This window comes from Scyliorhinus torazame, chromosome 22 (genome assembly GCF_047496885.1).
Source record: "Scyliorhinus torazame isolate Kashiwa2021f chromosome 22, sScyTor2.1, whole genome shotgun sequence".
Taxonomy (NCBI): domain Eukaryota; kingdom Metazoa; phylum Chordata; class Chondrichthyes; order Carcharhiniformes; family Scyliorhinidae; genus Scyliorhinus; species Scyliorhinus torazame.
The window spans coordinates 50,392,892-50,409,733 of record NC_092728.1 but is presented as its reverse complement, the minus strand read 5'-3'; the positions used below and the strand labels follow the sequence as shown (position 1 = coordinate 50,409,733).

At 47.7% G+C, this 16,842-nt stretch overlaps 1 protein-coding gene across 3 annotated transcripts in view; it reads right to left on the bottom strand.

Annotated features, from left to right (window-relative positions):
- Positions 1 to 1,674: 1,674 nt before the first annotated feature.
- pnpla7b (patatin-like phospholipase domain containing 7b) overlaps positions 1,675 to 16,842 on the bottom strand; it is a 473,312-nt gene continuing 458,144 nt past the window's right edge. For all 3 annotated transcript variants that reach the window (XM_072488205.1, XM_072488203.1, XM_072488204.1), the window contains one exon: positions 1,675 to 7,054. In XM_072488205.1, the coding sequence (XP_072344306.1) occupies positions 6,992 to 7,054 (63 nt within the window). In that variant the 3' untranslated portion in view covers positions 1,675 to 6,991. The remainder of the gene's footprint in view (positions 7,055 to 16,842) is intronic.

The window sequence follows — 16,842 nt, the reverse complement described above, 5'->3', positions numbered from 1 at the left end:
ATGTGAAGCATCTTGCAATATTTCTTTACATCAATGAGCTTTGTAAATTGTTATTGTTGAGCATTTTCATTTACTTTGGGTCGAACTGGGAGTGTCAGGGTGGAAAACTCCATCTGGCTAAGATTGCCAATTCTCATGAAGCATTACCAAGGCTATTACTAACTATTTCTTTGTCTTTAACAACCACAACTCCTGTGTTAACCACATTCTCTTATCTCACTATCTATCCTGTCATAAAAAACTAACTTTGTAAAATTCCAAGTTCCTCTTCATTCATTGTCAGCTGCCACTGACCAGCTCAAATACTCCCTTGCGTCAGTTTACGATGGCCTCGTTCTCATCAAATTAAGTGTCATCTCAATCTTCCTGTTTTGTCTGGAACAGTCCTCACCTTCACTTGTTTGAGTCAAATCTTGAGCTCACCAGGCACACAATTATTCACAGGTCATAGAATCCCTCCAGTGCAGAAGGAGGCCATTCAGCCCGTCGGGTCTGCACAGTTCCTTGCTACCTAGGTCCAATCCCTCACCTTTATCCCAGTGACGCCACCTAACCTTTGTGCAATATTAGCATGGCCAATTCACCAAACCTGCACATCTTTGGACTGAGGGAGGAAACCGGAGCACCCGGAGGAAACCCACGCAGACACGGAGAGGACGTGCAAACTCCACACAGTTACCAGAGGTCAGAATCAAACCCGGGTCTCTGACGCTGTGAGGCACAAGTGTGAACCACTGTGCCCCCTCCTGTCAATATGGTAAGAACTATCACATCTCCTCAGCCAAATCATCCTAAACAGGCAAATTATCCTAATCCTCTAGGATTCTTCAGATGTACCATCTCCTCAAAACCCTTCTCTCTCTCCTGTTTTACTCTTGGTCCAGCTTTTACCTCCCCCCAGCAGGGAGCACATTTCGGAGCCATTCCCTGCAGCTGCAGTACATTATTCCTTGAACCTCTCTGTGGTCTTTGACATGGCCATTCACCCTAACACTCCTCCATAAAACCAGGATGCCAAATCTTTGTTCGGTTGATGGGGCTCCATGAGCTATTCATCAATGCCAGGGCAAGACTTACATCATCGCTGCGCCCAAGACATTACAATCCTCTCAGCTGGTCAGGGAAATGTTGTCTCGGGATGGGCACTGGAACTTTGGACACTTAATGAAATAAGACATTTCAAGGCCAGGAGGTTTCAAAGGGGAATGTTGTGTGTAAAAGGGTCAGAAAGCTTGGGCGGGGGGGTGTCGCTGAACTATACCAATTCCACTACTTTTACTGGAGCAGATGGATCTATAATGCAAAAATGTGACACCCTTGACATTAGAAATGTCCATAGGCATTACTGATCCAATAGCTCTGGCCAAAGGTGCAGGTTGGTGATAAAAGTTTCCAGTGAAATGCACATTCTCGCCGCACTGAATGTAAATATATAACTGGCAGCACAATTCAGTATCTTTGATATTAGTCATGTTCCAAACTGAGATAACTGATGTGTAAAAACAAAGCAGTCTCAAAATCAGCAGGTACCCGAGATCGGATATCCACGGACATGAAACTGGAGCGTGGAATGCTGTTGGATTTGCTTCTCCCAGGTGCTGAATGACAGGCTGCGTAACTCCTGCTCTTATCTCCGATTTTCTATTTATTTTTAAATGATTTTCAGACAACGAACAATGAAGAGGTGATCTTTAATGGATAGATAAGGCACATGGGCACAATATAAAATGGACACTGTAAATACTTCACACGTTAGTTACACAGAGATTTCATACAAGAAATAACCATAATGTAAACGCTCTCTGCATAAAGGTTGTCCATTCACTGTGCCAATGACTGAGGCTTGTGCTAACGTCTTTGTCCTACACAAGCCCCTAAATGTATTTCTGTTCAGCTTTTCAAAGCTGCTCTCACAACCTGTGCAGTCTCCCAGCTGCTAATGGTCAGGCCCTGCTCCTAATTCTCTTTTACCTCCACTGTTCTTCCTCCCTTTTCTTTTCTCCCTTCCTCTCCTAGATGTGCGGTCACTGCTATTGGTCAGGCAGGCACAGCGAAACCCTGGTGAAATCAATCACCAGTTATTGCGATGTTAGTGGCCAGGGGGGGGGGGGGGGGGGGGGGGGGCACGTGAAGGAACGTTGACCATCAACCCCAGGAGAATGCTCCTGACTCTTCATAAAATGCCACAAGATCGTTCCAGTCCAAATCGCCCAGACAGCTGGAACTCAGCTGAAAGATAGCACCTTCTATAATGCTGCACTCCCTCCTTGCTGCTTTGAGCTGTCAGATTAGAGTGCGGCTTGAATTCCTGGCCACATGCCTCAGAGATATGAGAGCATTACGAAGCTGGAAACTGAAGGCACTGACTATACAAGGTACAGTTCCTGAAAGTTCGGTGAGCTTTCTGACACCTCTCTCATGTGGCAGTTTTTTGTGCGTGAGCGTTGACTGCGGGTAATGATTTTTTAACCCCCCCCCCACCATTAACCTCCACTCTCCCAGGTGCCACCCTCTGCTTCCCTATATAGAACGTTTACTTCCAGGGACTTTCCCATCACTCCTTTTCTGGTCAGGCGACACCGTCAACAATGGTAGCTCCTCCCACCTTCCCCACAGTGTGTTCCAACCAATGATACACAGACTGAGATGGGACTTGCAACTTCCCTGTTCTGTACCGTCTATTATCATATCACATTGCGCATTTAGATAGTGTCCTGTCTTCAATACATTGGTCGATATAACAGGGCCCTCACGGGAGATCCTGGTCTTGTCACTTGTGGATACTGTTGGTGCCTCTCCATGGCTGACCCACTGGGAGATGTTGAGAATGGATTTGAACAACAAGCAGATCAAGGCTTCAACGCCAACAGATTGCCCATCCACTAATAATGCAGGGTTTGTTAACAAAACATTATCTAAAATACAAGAAATGCTTGTTCTTAAGACAATAAACGTTCTCTGCACTTCACGAGTTACAGAGTTAAACACAACATTCACTTCTTTCCATTCAAACTCAGGCAGTGATCAGAAGTAAGACAGTCCTCCCATTTCAACATATTGAGTGTGGGGGATGCAGAGCTTATACAATTAGGTACATTGTTAATTACATTGAAAGAGCTGAGACAGGCTGGGTATTAACTGGAATTTTTATTCCCATTTCTCCACCTTTCCCCAACTCCCAATACAGATGGTGCCTGTTCCACCTGGCAGTTTCCCCACAGTACTGCTGCGGTGCGCTTTCTAGCAAAGGGCCTGGACATTCAAAACTCAGTTAGCAGTCTCATTCCAGGAAAGTGTTAACAAATCGAGGCCATCAGACATACCCTTCCTCAGCAAGAGAACGGGACTGACCTTGTGTAATCACTGGTGCCTCAGGAGCTTTGCTGCTAGGAGTCATGCCACAGAGCTCCAGAACAGCTCAGTAAAGACGCCACAACGTTAAAACTGTCAGCCTACAAACAAGGTTACATTTTAGACACGATGCGGGCAGATTGCTTGTTCTGACTGGAAAGGATCAGGACATCTCTACCTGCAAACCCCCCCTTTATGCGGAGTTCTGCTCCAGTTTTCAATGACAAGGAGCTCTGTAAATGTACTCCCTCATACCGAACCTGGATTTGATATTGAAACTCTCCCATAGCAAACGTACTTCATCGAAGGTAGGGCAAAACATTTCAGAGATATTAATTAAAACAGTGCTCCGAACAGTTTAAATGCCTTTTTGCTTTCCCACCTCTGGTGGAGCCTGCTCTGGTCGGAGCTGCGGACATCCTCAAATGGCAGCTGGGGTGGGTTGGTGGGGAGAGGGAATAATTCTTCCATTGTCAAGGCACTAGGCACCAGTTAATGATCACCATGACTCTCTCAACTCTGAACAACCTAAGTTTCAGTAACATTAAATATTGCATTGATTATTGCAACAAGTAAAAAGGTTCCTTCACACCCAGCTCACAGCCAGGCTGGCTACAGGAACGGACACAGGTCCTCTGTAACCATGTCAACAGTCTTTTTGGCTATTAGTATCTTTTGTGTGTGTCGGTCACTCGTATTCAGCTTTCAACTTGCTTCAGGACTCTGATTAGATGACAAAGAGACATGATTTATGGAGCATGACTCCCCCTTTCATTTTCCTTTGATGGAACTGGCAGGAGATGCTGTTAAAGGCTCACGTGTTCCTTTTAGTGGTTTAAGCTCCAACATTTTAAGAAACCAACCAGAAAAAACAGTGGCGATATCATTGTTAATACTCCCTAAGTCTTCATCACGTTCAGGCTCCTGTGACAGAGGCTGAATCGTTTTTTTCTGTGGAATTTCTGCACTCACTCCCATCACACAATAAATCTCAGCTGCTTGAAAGCAAACGTATTGTTCATACACCGAGCTGGCCCGTGCTACAGGCAGCAGAGTCACAGATAGATGGCCAACTTGTAAAGGGGGGGGGAGGGGCTCCTGGGAATGCTGCAATGAGATGCCAGCTGCAATCGAGTGTGAGCACTGGCGGGTATCTCCCGGGTAGCGATGCAGTGACGGGAGCTCCCCCCTCAACCCCACCACACTCTGATCCTTATCCTTTACTGTATCATTGATTGGGGGTTCCAAAGGGAGTGGGACAAAATGCACAGGAGTCATGAGCTACTGGTATGGGCACCCAGTATGTAAGGGCAGCCTTGGCCTAGGTCTGGGAACACAAAGTCTGTCTGTGCTGTTGCAAGTGTGACACTGACTATGCTTTTCTACATCAGAAACTGTTAGTTCATGACTTTTCTAAATGAATGTGGGGTGCTGGAGTGAGGGGAGGGGTCGGGAAATGTGTGTCAGGCAAAAAGGGGAGGCGGGTGTGCAGACGCGGGTGAATGCGTGGCACACCAGTGAATTAAAATACCAGAGGTCGAGGGGCAAATCCGTTCTCGTGTTCCCGACATTTTTATATGCAGAAATTTTGCAATAATCACTTGTTGAATGATTACAGCTGTTGATCCTACTTTGGGACAGTGGCAGATTAAGGAGAGGACACAGAGGCCACAATGCATTAGGGCACAGTTGATGCTGCCATGTGGCTACATTTCTGACTCCTGTCCTTGGCACATTTTGCCCACGTTATGCAGTCAACAAATCAGAATTCAGGACCGGCTTGAAGAGCACCAAGCAAACATGGGCGGGCAAGCCAAATGGTCTGAAATGGAACGTGAACCCTGAGGCGATTGGTACAGTTCAAATGCCAGGGAGGTGCATCCAATATATATCAGTGCTGCAAGTATTACACTTGGGGGGGAAAAACAGCCATCACCCTGCTGTGTCCATCTTTTCCTAACAGCCCACATCTCCATACGATGGTAGACCACTCTGCACCCAGGGAATCTGCTGAGAATGGAAATACTCCATCAAACCACAAGGCACAAAGGCAATGTATCAAATTCAGCTATCTGTTCCCTTTAGTTTGAAGGGGAGAGAAAAGAGGCGAAGGTAAGTATTTCTTAGGACCATTCTAATTTATTTAATCTGAGGATTCAGTGGGGGGGGGGGTCAGGGCAGGAATGGCCTCTGAACATGGCAGGATTTGGCCTGCTAAAGATGCCACCCGGTAACCATTGGCCCATTTCACCGGTGATCAAATCGTGGTTGCGTGGTACAGAGGGTGGAGTGAGCCGCTGATTTGGTTCTGCTCTCTTCTCAAACAGGCGCTTGGTGTGGCGGGCATTGAGTGGGGAAGCCAAAAAAGTCCCGGAAAATCATGTTTTCGCCCTCGACCACAGGAGCCTGAAGTGACACTGTCAGCCAGTGTGAATGTAGATAATTGTATGTACAATAGCATCAGAGAGATGCAAGCAGAGTTTTGGGACAGTGATTTGGGGGGGCTTCTGCAATGTGTCAGTTTACACGGTAACAATGAACCAATCACAATGCTACGACAACAAACTTGGTGTCTGCGAGCACAGGTGGTTTGAAAGGCCAACATTTACCAAGATCTATTGTGATCTTTCGCTATCTCACAGGAAGCAAAGAAACTACTGGCAATGAACCAGGAGGGAAGAGAGCACAGGTTTGGCTTTTTGCACAATGCTGGGGGAAAGCACTTATAAAGTGTAAAAGTCCAGGCAGGTTTTAAGTGGACACTCTGGATTCCGGTGGGGGAGGCTGTGGCTCAGTCATTTGAAATGAAACTAGACCAAAATAAACATTTAAAAAAAAAGGACTCGTTTTCCAAAGGCGTGTTTTCAGAAAGGTTGCGTGAAGTGGAATGTACACATGGCATTTCTTCTGAGGCAGAACATGGGTGACCCACTCCATGCGAGGGAGGAGAGGCCAGCGGAGAGGTGTGCGAGGGCTGCTGTCTTGTGCCTCCTCCTGGTGACCTGAAGAGCAGCGTTCTGGCAGAGGCCTGGTGATACGTTTCCAGCCCCTCCTGCAGCTGCAGCAGTGCAGCGTAAGCCAAATATAAACTGCTGAAGCCTGTGTTTAAAAACACACTCTCACTTTGGCAGAAACAAGATGAAATGCTGTATCATGACATTCAAAGCAGAACAATGTGTGCATTTAAAGTGCTAAATGAGTCTGGGAGACTCTCTTCTGGGACCTTTTCGCAGATCTACTGATTTGGGGGGGGGGGGGGGGGGGGGGGGGGGGGGGGGGAGGAGGGGTAAATGAGTGTTTTTATAAAGACCTGAAATAACCCAAATGTACATTGACACATCATCTGACTCTTAAGTTCACAGTCTAAAAAACTATTTCTGTACAATTTGGTTTACAAAACTGGATCTAAGGCCTCAATTTCACACACTCATCAATCGCTAATAGTATGGATGTGACAAGCAATGCCGATATGACAAGCTTGCCACAAAACTCTTGGCCTCCCCAAAAGGTTGCGATATGAAATGGAGGAGGCTATTTGATTAGTGTAAAGAAAAACGTGTCAAGCAATAATAGGATTTAAAACAAATAAACCCAGAGCCATGCCAGGATACAGCCTACCGAAGGCTGGTACTCCATTCCACTAGGCCGTAGTGCTCTGAGCCCCAGAAGTAGAGTTGTTCTCCCTGAATTCACACTCTTCATCCTGTAACACAGTAAAAAAAAAGACTGAAACACATTATGCTGAGAAGCCCATCTGCTGAACCTTCAGCACATCTTTGAGCAGTAGGCCTCATCATCAGTTTGGCCTATTTGCCATGACAACAATATCAAGGCTCTTATTCAGCAAAGAACTTCAAGGCTAACCAGACACTCTTGAATGGAATTGTCGATGTTTTTATTCATTGGAGTGCAACTCGGGGCAATAATTCAGTTGATCCCTCGTCAAAAAACTAAATGGCCTCCCAAAGCCCTTCAATGACAGGCTGGAAGTGCCTCAACGAATGAGAAGCGCACCCCACGCCATATTGGTGAAGTTCCATTGGTGTGTAGTGCCTGAAACAGGCATTGTGTCCCTTATGCCCATGCGCAAAGGGCCACATTTATGGAAGAGCTGGAGAGGATGTCGGTGGTCCTGGTAAATGTTTATGCCCCAAACTGGGGTGATGTAGATTTCATGAGGTGGGTGCTGGGGAAGATCCCTGACCTGGACTCGTACCTGATCATCATTGGGGTGGGGGGGGGGGTTATTTTAATGCGGTTATTGAGCCGAGTTTGGACTGATCAAGCCCAAGGTCGATGAAGGTGTCCGCAGTGGCGAAGCTGCTGAAGGGGTTTATGGAGCACATGGGGGGGTGGTCCCGTGCAAGTTTGAGAGGCTGAGGGCAAAGAAATTCTCATACTTCTCCCATGTGCAACGGGTGTACTCCTGTATTGACTTTTGTGTGCCGGATAAGGCATTGCAGGCGGGGCTAGGGGCTAGTTGGTTCAGAGTATTCAACATTTGTGGTCCCTCACCACGCGCCTCACGAGGGGGGTGGGGGGGGGGGGGGGGGGGGTGGGGGGGAGAAAGAGAGGGGGGCAGTACCTGCAGTGAAGACTAGATGTGGGGCTGTTGGCGGATGAGGAGGTGTGCAAGCGGGTGAGGGCTGCCGTTCGGGTATATGTGGAACTGAATGATACGGGGGAGGTCATTGTCGCCACGCTATGAGAGGCGTACAAGGTGGTGGTCAGGGGGGAGTTTATCTATTCGGCCACATAGGGAGAAGGCCGAATGGGCTGGTAGATGAGATCGTGGATACAGGTATTCGGAGACCCCAGAGGCAGGGCTGTTGAAGGAGAGGCAGAGGCTCCATACAGAGTTCGGATTAGTGTCCACGGGAAAGGCGGTGGGGCAGCTACGGAGTGCCAGAAGAGCAGTATATGAATACGGTGAGAAGGCGAGCAGGATGCTGGCCCACAAATTGAGGAAGCAAGAGGTGGCGAGGGAGATTGGCAGAGTAAAGAATGAGATGGGAAGGATGATGTTGGATCCGGAGTCAGTGAATGGTGTATTTGAGGCGTTGCATAGGTTTGGATGGGTTTCCGACGGAGTTTTATAAAAAGTTTGAGGGCGACCCGAGGCCACCACTGGTGAGGGCATACAACAGGCCAGGGAGAGGAGGGAACTCGCACCCGCGCACCCCCCCCCCCCCCCCCCTCCAACTATAGCAGGCTTCCATCTCCCTGATATTGAAAAAGGATAAGGATCCGAGCACTGCAGGTCGTACCGCCCGCTATCGTTACCGAACTTGGACGCCACGTTATTGGTGAAGATGTTGCGAGTCAAGGACTGCGTCCTGGGGGTGATAGATGAGGACCAAACGGGTTTTCTGAAAGGGAGGCAGCTGTTGCAAATGTGAGGAGGCTACTCCATGTAATTATCATGCCTTCGGAGGGGAGGGGCAGGAGGTGGAACACAAGAACTAGGAGCAGGAGTAGGCTATCTGGCCCCTCGAGCCTGCTCCACCATTCAATGAGATCATGGCTGATCTTTTGTGGACTCAGCTCCACTTTCCGGCCGGAACACCATAACCCTTAATCCCTTTATTCTTCAAAAAACTATCTAACTTTATCTTAAAAACATTTAATGAAGGAGCCTCTGCTGCTTCACTGGACAAGGAATTCCATACATTCACAACCCTTTGGGTGAAGAAGTTCCTCCTAAACTCAGTCCTAAATCTACTTCCCCTTATTTTGAGGCTATGCCCCCTAGTTCTGCTTTCACCCGCCAGTGGAAACAACCTGCCCGCATCTATCCTATCTATTCCCTTCATAATCTTATATGTTTCTATAAGATCCCCCCTCATCCGTCTAAATTCCAACAAGTACAGTCCCAGTCTACTCAACCTCTCCTCGTAATCCAACCCCTTCAGCTCTGGGATTAACCTAGTGAATCTCCTCTGCACACCCTCCAGTGCCAGTACGTCCTTTCTCAAGTAAGGAGACCAAAACTGAACACAATACTCCAGGTGTGGCCTCACTAACACCTTATAAAATTGCAGCATAACCTCCCTAGTCTTAATCTCCATCCCTCTAGCAATGAAGGACAAAATTCCATTTGCCTTCTTAATCACCTGTTGCACCTGTAAACCAACTTTTTGCGACTCATGCACTAGCACACCCAGGTCTCTCTGCACAGCAGCATGTTTTAATATTTTATCATTTAAATAATAATCCCTTTTGCTGTTATTCCTACCAAAATGGATAACCTCACATTTGTCAACATTGTATTCCATCTGCCAGACCCTAGCCCATTCACTTAACCTATCCAAAGCCCTCTGCAGACTTCCAGTATCCTCTGCACTTTTTGCTTTACCACTTATCTTAGTGTTGTCTGCAAACTTGGCCACATTGCCCTTGGTGACACATTGTCCCCAACTCCAAATCATCTATGTAAATTGTGAACAGTTGTGGGCCCAACACTGATCCGAGGGACACCACTAGCTACTGATTGCCAACCAGAGAAACACCCATTACTTTCTATTAATTAACCAATCCTCTATCCATGCAACTACTTTCCCCTAATGCCATGCATCTTTACCTTATGCAGCAACCTTTTGTGTGGCACCTTGTCAAAGGCTTTCTGGAAATCCAGATATAGGTGGTAGTAGCGATGGATGTGGAGAAGGCTTTTGACCAGGTGGAGTGGGAATATCTGTGGGAGGTGCTGGGACGGTATGGGTTTGGGCAGGGGTTTGTGAACTGGGTCTGGCCGCTGTACAAGGCACTGGTCGCAAGTGTGCGGACGAACTGAGTGAGTTTGGGATACTTTGGGCTGCATGACGTGGCAGGGGTGCCGCTCTCCCCATTGCACTTTGCCTTGGCAATAGAGCCACTGGCACTTAGGACATCGAGGGATTGGACAGAGGGGAGGGGGCACCGAACCTAGTGTCTCGCTGAACACCGACAACCTACTGTTATACATTTCGGATCCATTGGGTGGTATTGAGGGCATTATGGGGATTTTGGCCGGTTCTCTGGGTACAAGTTGAACATGGGAAAGAGCGAGGCTAGAGGCCTGGAGAGAAGATTAGAGGAGTTGCCGTTTAAGGTAGTGGGGCTAAGCTTTAAATACCTGGACGACCAGATGACGCGGGGTTGGGCACAGATGCACAAGTTGAATTTGAGCTGGCTGGTGAAGCAGATGAAGGGGGACTTCAAGAGGTTGGATGCCGAATATAATGAACTACTACTGGGAGGGGAACATTGGCATGGTCAGCGTGGGGGCGGATGGAGGCGGCTTCTTGTAGGGGAACGAGCTGAAGGGCATTGTTAACAGTACGTCTGCCATTATCGCCGGCCAGACACTCCGTTAGGCCAATGGTGATGTTGGCCATGAGGGTATGGGGGCAGTGGAGGCAGCATTTGGGACTGGAGGGTGCCTCGGTGTGGGCACCGATTTGTGACAACCATAGCTTTGCACTGGGGCGGCTGGATGCAAAGTTTTGGGGGTGGCGAGAGGCAAGGTTCGAACGATTCGGTGACCTATTTATAGGGGCAGATTCGCAAAGTTGGAGGCTGGGACGTGGGCCGAGTCCCTGCAGAGGGTGGATGCGTCCTCGTCACGTGCGAGGCTAAGCCTAATTCTGTTTAATCTAATTCATAGGGCACATATGACGGTAGCGCGGATGAGTAGGATTTTTGAGGGGGTCGAGGATAGGGCGGTGCGTGTGGAGACCCGCAAATCATGTCCACTTGTTTTGGGCACGAACAAAGCTAAAAGGGTTTTGGCAGGGGTTTGCGGGCATAATGTCCGAGATGCTGGGGGTGAAGTTGGTCCTTCGTCCAGAGGTTACCATGTATGGGGTGTTGGAAGACCCGGGAGCGAGAGAGGCCCTGTCTTGGCTTTTGCCTCCCTGATAGCCCGGAGACAGATCTTGCTAGGGTGGAGGGACTCGGAGCCACCGAAAGCTGGGGTGTGGATGAGTGACCTGGCAGAATTCCTGAGGCTGGAGAAGTTCAAGTTCGTCCGGAGGGGGTTGGTGGAAGAGTTCGCTTTGAGGTGGAAGCCGTTGTTATGGGCCAAGGTGTAGAGAACCCCAAAGTGTATCATGGAGTTCACCTGACCCACAACTTTTAATAGATTGTGGTATGGGGAGCACATGGCTCACTCTACAGGTGTGGTACAGCAGAAATGGAAAAGTATTTTTTAAAAGCAAAACAAAATGTTTATTCTATGAACTCAAGTTAACCTTTTTAAAACATACAGTGAACATCTTGGCAACCATCAATTTAAATACAAACCCCAAAGAATACAACACTAAATAATGCTTAAGCTGTCCTTTTAACATCCATAAAACTTAAAAAACCTTTAAAACAGAAAGACATCAGGCTTAACTTCACTACTGAGAAGTTACCACGTTGAAATCAGCACATGGACACTCATAAGCTTGCAGAGATTCACACACATCCTGCTGCGATTGCAGCTTCTCCAAAACTAAAATGAAACCAAACCCACCCTGCAGCAAAAAGCCTAAAGCAAAAGTAAAAAGCTGACCAACAGCCCAGCTCCACCCACTCTGACATCACTGCAGTAATAAACACCCATTTCTAAAAGGTACTCTCACTACAGATATTTATATACACACCCATTTATAAATACTCATTTCTTAAAGGTACTCTCACATGACACCGTTCATTGACTTCTTTAAGGGAGGATTGAGGGGTCAGCAAGGGAATGAGGGAGGTGGCGAGGGGGGGGGGGAAAGGGGGTTAAAATGGGGAGGGCAGGCTGGGAGAAGGAGATGATGGTGGGGAGCAGTGAGTGATGGTTATTGATAGTTTAGTATGATTTTTCTTCTGCTTTGGTTTGTTTTTATATAAATGCCCGAAAAAGAATGATCATACTGAATAGCTGAGCAGGCTCGATGGGCTGAATGGCTTACTCCTGTTCCTAATGACCTGGTTAGGATGTTGGGTGAAGTTTGGAGATGGGGAATATGGATAATTGGCAGATATTCTAATTGTAAGAATGTGACTAGTGGTATTTATTCCTCAAGGATCTATATTGGGGCCTCAACTGTTTATCGAATGACTCGGACAATGGGATAGAAAGCCACATAGTCAATTTGCCAACGATACAAAAATAGGCAACATTGTGAACAACATAGACAGAATCATAGAATTCCTAGAGTGCAGAAAGAGACCATTTGACCCATCAAGTGCACCGACCCTCTGAAAGAGAACTCTACCCAGGCCCACTCCCCTATCCCCACCTAACCTGCACATCATTGTGGAGACTTAGGGGCAATCGATCGTGGCCAATCCACCTAAACGGCACATCTTTGGACTGTGGGAGGAAACTGGAGCATCCGGAGGAAACCCACGCAGGGAGAAAGTGTAATCTCCACATGGACAGTCACCCAAGGCCTGAATTGAACCTGGGTCCCAGACGCTCTGAGGCTGCAGTGTTAACCACTGTGCCACCTCTATGGGAGTGTAACATTTACAAAGAAATATTGATAGATTATGTAAATAGCCAAAACTGTGGCAAATGGATTTGAATATGAGCAATTGAGAGGTCATGCACTTTGGATCAAAAAAGGATTGAACAGAGTGGTGAGGCCGTGGAATGCCCTACCTGCAACAGTAGTGAACTCGCCAACATTGAGGGCATTTAAAAGTTTATTGGATAAGGATATGGATGATAATGGCATAGTGTAGGTTAGATGGCTTTTGTTTCGGTGCAACATCGTGGGCCGAAGGGCCTGTACTGCGCTGTATCGTTCTATGTTCTGTGTTCTAGGGTATTTCCTAAATGGTGAAAAGCTAGAAGTAGTGGAGGTCCAAAGTAACTCAGGAATCCAGGCACAGAGATCATGAAAATGTCATGAGCAGTACAGAAGATAATTAGAAAGGCTTTACATCAGGGCAGCACGGTGGCGCAGTGGTTAGCATTGTGGCCTCACGGTGCCAAGGTCCCAGGTTCGATCCCGGCTCTGGGCCACTGTCCATGTGGAGTTTGCACATTCTCCCTGTGTTTGCTTGGGTTTCGCCCCCACGCTAAATTGCCCCAGAATTGGAAAAAATGAATTGGGCATTCTAACATTTAAAAAAAGACAAAAAAAAAAGAAAGGCTTTATATCTACAGGACTAGAATACAAGGGGGTAGAAATCTTGATTCGGCTAAACAAAGCCCCAGTTACAGTGAGCATTTCTGAACACCATACCTTAGGAAAGGCATACTGGTCCAGGAGGCAGAGGTTTACCACAATGATACCTGGACTCTTGAGTTAATTTGGTGGCATTCTCGCCTCCGTGTCAGATAGTTAGTGAGGGAGTGCTGCACTGTTGGAGGTGCAACCTTTTGGTTGAGATGTTAAACCACAGCTCGCTTTAAAAAAAAAACTGGCACTATTAAAGAAGAGCAGGCGAGTTATCTCTGGTATCCTGGCCAATATTCACCCCTCAATCAATATCATAAAAGCATTATCACATTGCTGTGTGCGAGTTTGCTGTGTGCAAATTGGTTGTCATGTTCCTACATTACAACAGTGACTACACTTCTAAGCACTTTGAGATGTCTGCTGTTTGTGAAAGATGCTTTATAAATGCAATTCTTTCTTCAATTTACAAGGTGAGATTACATAAATTAATGGGCAGCACAATGGCACAGTGGTTAGCACTGCTGCCTCACAACTCCAGGGACCCGGGTTCAATTCCAACCTCGGGTGACTGTCTGTGTGGAGTCTGCACTTTCTCCCCGTGTCTGCGTGGGTTTCCTCCGGGTTCTCCGGTTTTCTCGCACATCCAAAGATGTGCAGGTTAGGTGGATTGGCCATGCTAATTTGCCCCTTAGTGTCCAAAAGGTTTGGTGGGATTACTGGGTTACGGGGGTAGGGTGGAGGCATGGGCTCAAGTAGGGTGCTCTGTCCAAGGGCCGGTGCAGACTCGATGGGCCGAATGGCCTTCTTCTGCACTGTAAATTCTATGATTCTATGAAAACGGTATCCTATGGAATTTAGACAGTTAGAGTGATGTGATCAAACTTTTTACGATATCAAGAGGAAGACAAAAACTATTTCTACTGGGTGGGGAGTCTGGGGAACAGTGCCTATAAATAACAGCCAGCTCTTTCAGAAGTGAAATTAGGAAAGGCTTTCACACAGAAAGGGCTGCAGAAGTTAAGAAACGTCTTCCGCAAATGGTAGTCAATGCTAGATTCATTATTAACTTTAAAATGTCCTTATCTGGTCTGGCCTGCATGTGATTCCAGATCCACAACAATGTGGTTAACTCGGAAATGGCCTAGAAGTTCAAGGGCAATTAGGGATGGGCAATAAATGCAGGCTACATCCCCTGAACAAATAAAATGTGCCAGATTTTTGAAAAAGCTATCCAATTAGAACTCTTCTCCTGGTCTATCCCCAGTGTCCTTTAAATGTATCTCCTTTCAAGTATATATTCAATTTCCTTTAAAAGTTACTATTAAATCTCCTTTTAGGCAATGCATTCCAGCTCGCTACAACTTGTTGCGTCAAGGGCTTGACATCTTTGCTATCGGATGCTGCGGAGAAATTGGAACAATACTCCAGCTGATGCCAAGAGTAAAAGTATTTATAAAAATGATTTAGAAAGATTTAGCATAATCCCCTGGCTTTGGTACTGCATACCTCTATTTCTGGAGTCAATAACCCTGCTTGCTGTAACAGCATTCTCAACATTTCCTGCTACTTGCAAAGGTTTGTTCACTATTTCCCCAGGTTTCTCTGCTCCTGCATCCCCTTTAAAACTGCATTGTTTAATTTATTTTGCCTTTCCACATTTTTCCTATCAAAATGAATCACTTCACACTTCTCGGTGTCAAACTTTAATCTGCTCATTTCACCATTGTCTACTTCCTCCTGAAATCTGTTGCTATCCTCCTCACAGCTGCCTACATTTCCACTTTGTATCACCTGCAATCGTACCCCTGCATATGCAAGAAGCCCGGGTCATAAATATACATCGAAAAGAGCAGCGGTCGCAATGCCGACCCAGTGTACTTCCCTGTAATTTATAAAACTGTGCACCGATAATCGTTGATGCCCGTCTCTTAGCTAATTTTGCATGCGTGCAGCCACTGCTGCTTTAGTCCCAATGACTTTAATATCTTGACATCCTCAACCAACAACAATATCTCAATGTCAGCCTTGAAATATCCAACCGTCTGAGGATCCAAAGTCCTTCTGATATGCTTGTATTTGGGAGGTTGGTTAACTCAGTTGTCTGGCTTGTGATGTGGAGCGATCCCAACAGTGCGGTTTCAGTTCTCATACCGGCTGAGGTGACCATGACCTTGTCCCTTGCCTGAGGCGTGGTGACCCCCTCAGGTGCAATCATCGCCAGTCATCTCTCTCTTTCTCTCGCAAAAGGGTGAGCAGCAGATGGTCCTCTGGTGACTTGCATTTTCATTCATTTCACATTCATTGTCCTGTGAGTCCGTGTCCTACACTGGGGGCGGGATTCTCCGACCCCACGCCGGGTCGGAGAATCGCCGGGTTCTGGCGTGAATCCTGCCCCCGCCGTGTCCCAAAGTCTCCGCCACCAGAGATTCGGCGGGGGCGGGAATCGCACCGGTCGGCGGGCCCACCCCCGCCGATTCCCGGCCCGCGATAGGCCGAAGTCCCGCTGCTGGAATGCCTGTCCCGCCAGTGTGGATTAAACCAACGTTTGAACGGCGGGACAAGGCGGAGCAGGCATGCTCCGGGGTCCTGGGGGGGTGGTGCGGGGCGATCGGGGCTCACCGATCCGCGGGCGGGCCTGTGCCGTGGGGGCACTCTTTTTCTTCCGCCTTCACCATGGTCTTCACTATGGCAGAGGCGGAAGAGACCCCCTCCCCTGCGCATGCGCGGGGATGACGTCAGCAGCGGCTGACGCTCCCGCGCATGCTTCGCCCGGCGAAGACCTTTTGGCCCTGGCTGGTGTGGCGCCAAAGGCCTATCCCGCCAGCCGGCGGAGCGCAAACCACTCCGGCGCAGGCCTAGCCCCTCCACACCGTTACGCCGGAACCCCCCGCCCCGCCGGGTAGGGGATAATCCCGCCCCAGGTTTCCACCTCCTCTATATTTCGTTTAGCCCTTTCTTTGACCATCTGGGTGAAATATCCATACTCAGCAACAACCTGCATTAATGCTGCACCTTTAAAATTGCAAGCGGACACAAGGCGTTTCCCAGGAGCACTATCAAGCAAAATCCGACAGTAAGTCATGCAAGGATTTATTGGAGCAGGTGATCAAAGGTTTAGACAAAGAGGTTGGTTTTAAGGAGTATCGTGAAGTAGGAGTGGTAGAGAAAGACGGAGAGGTTTAGAGGGGGAATTCCAGAGCTCAGGGTTTGGTGGCTGAAGCAAGACCATCAATGATGGAATTATTAAAACAAGGGATGCGCTAGAGGCTAGAGAATCAGGAGGAGCACAGTTTTAGGATTGGAGGATCCCAGTATCCCTTTTGTTTGCTTCCTCTCTTCCCCAACT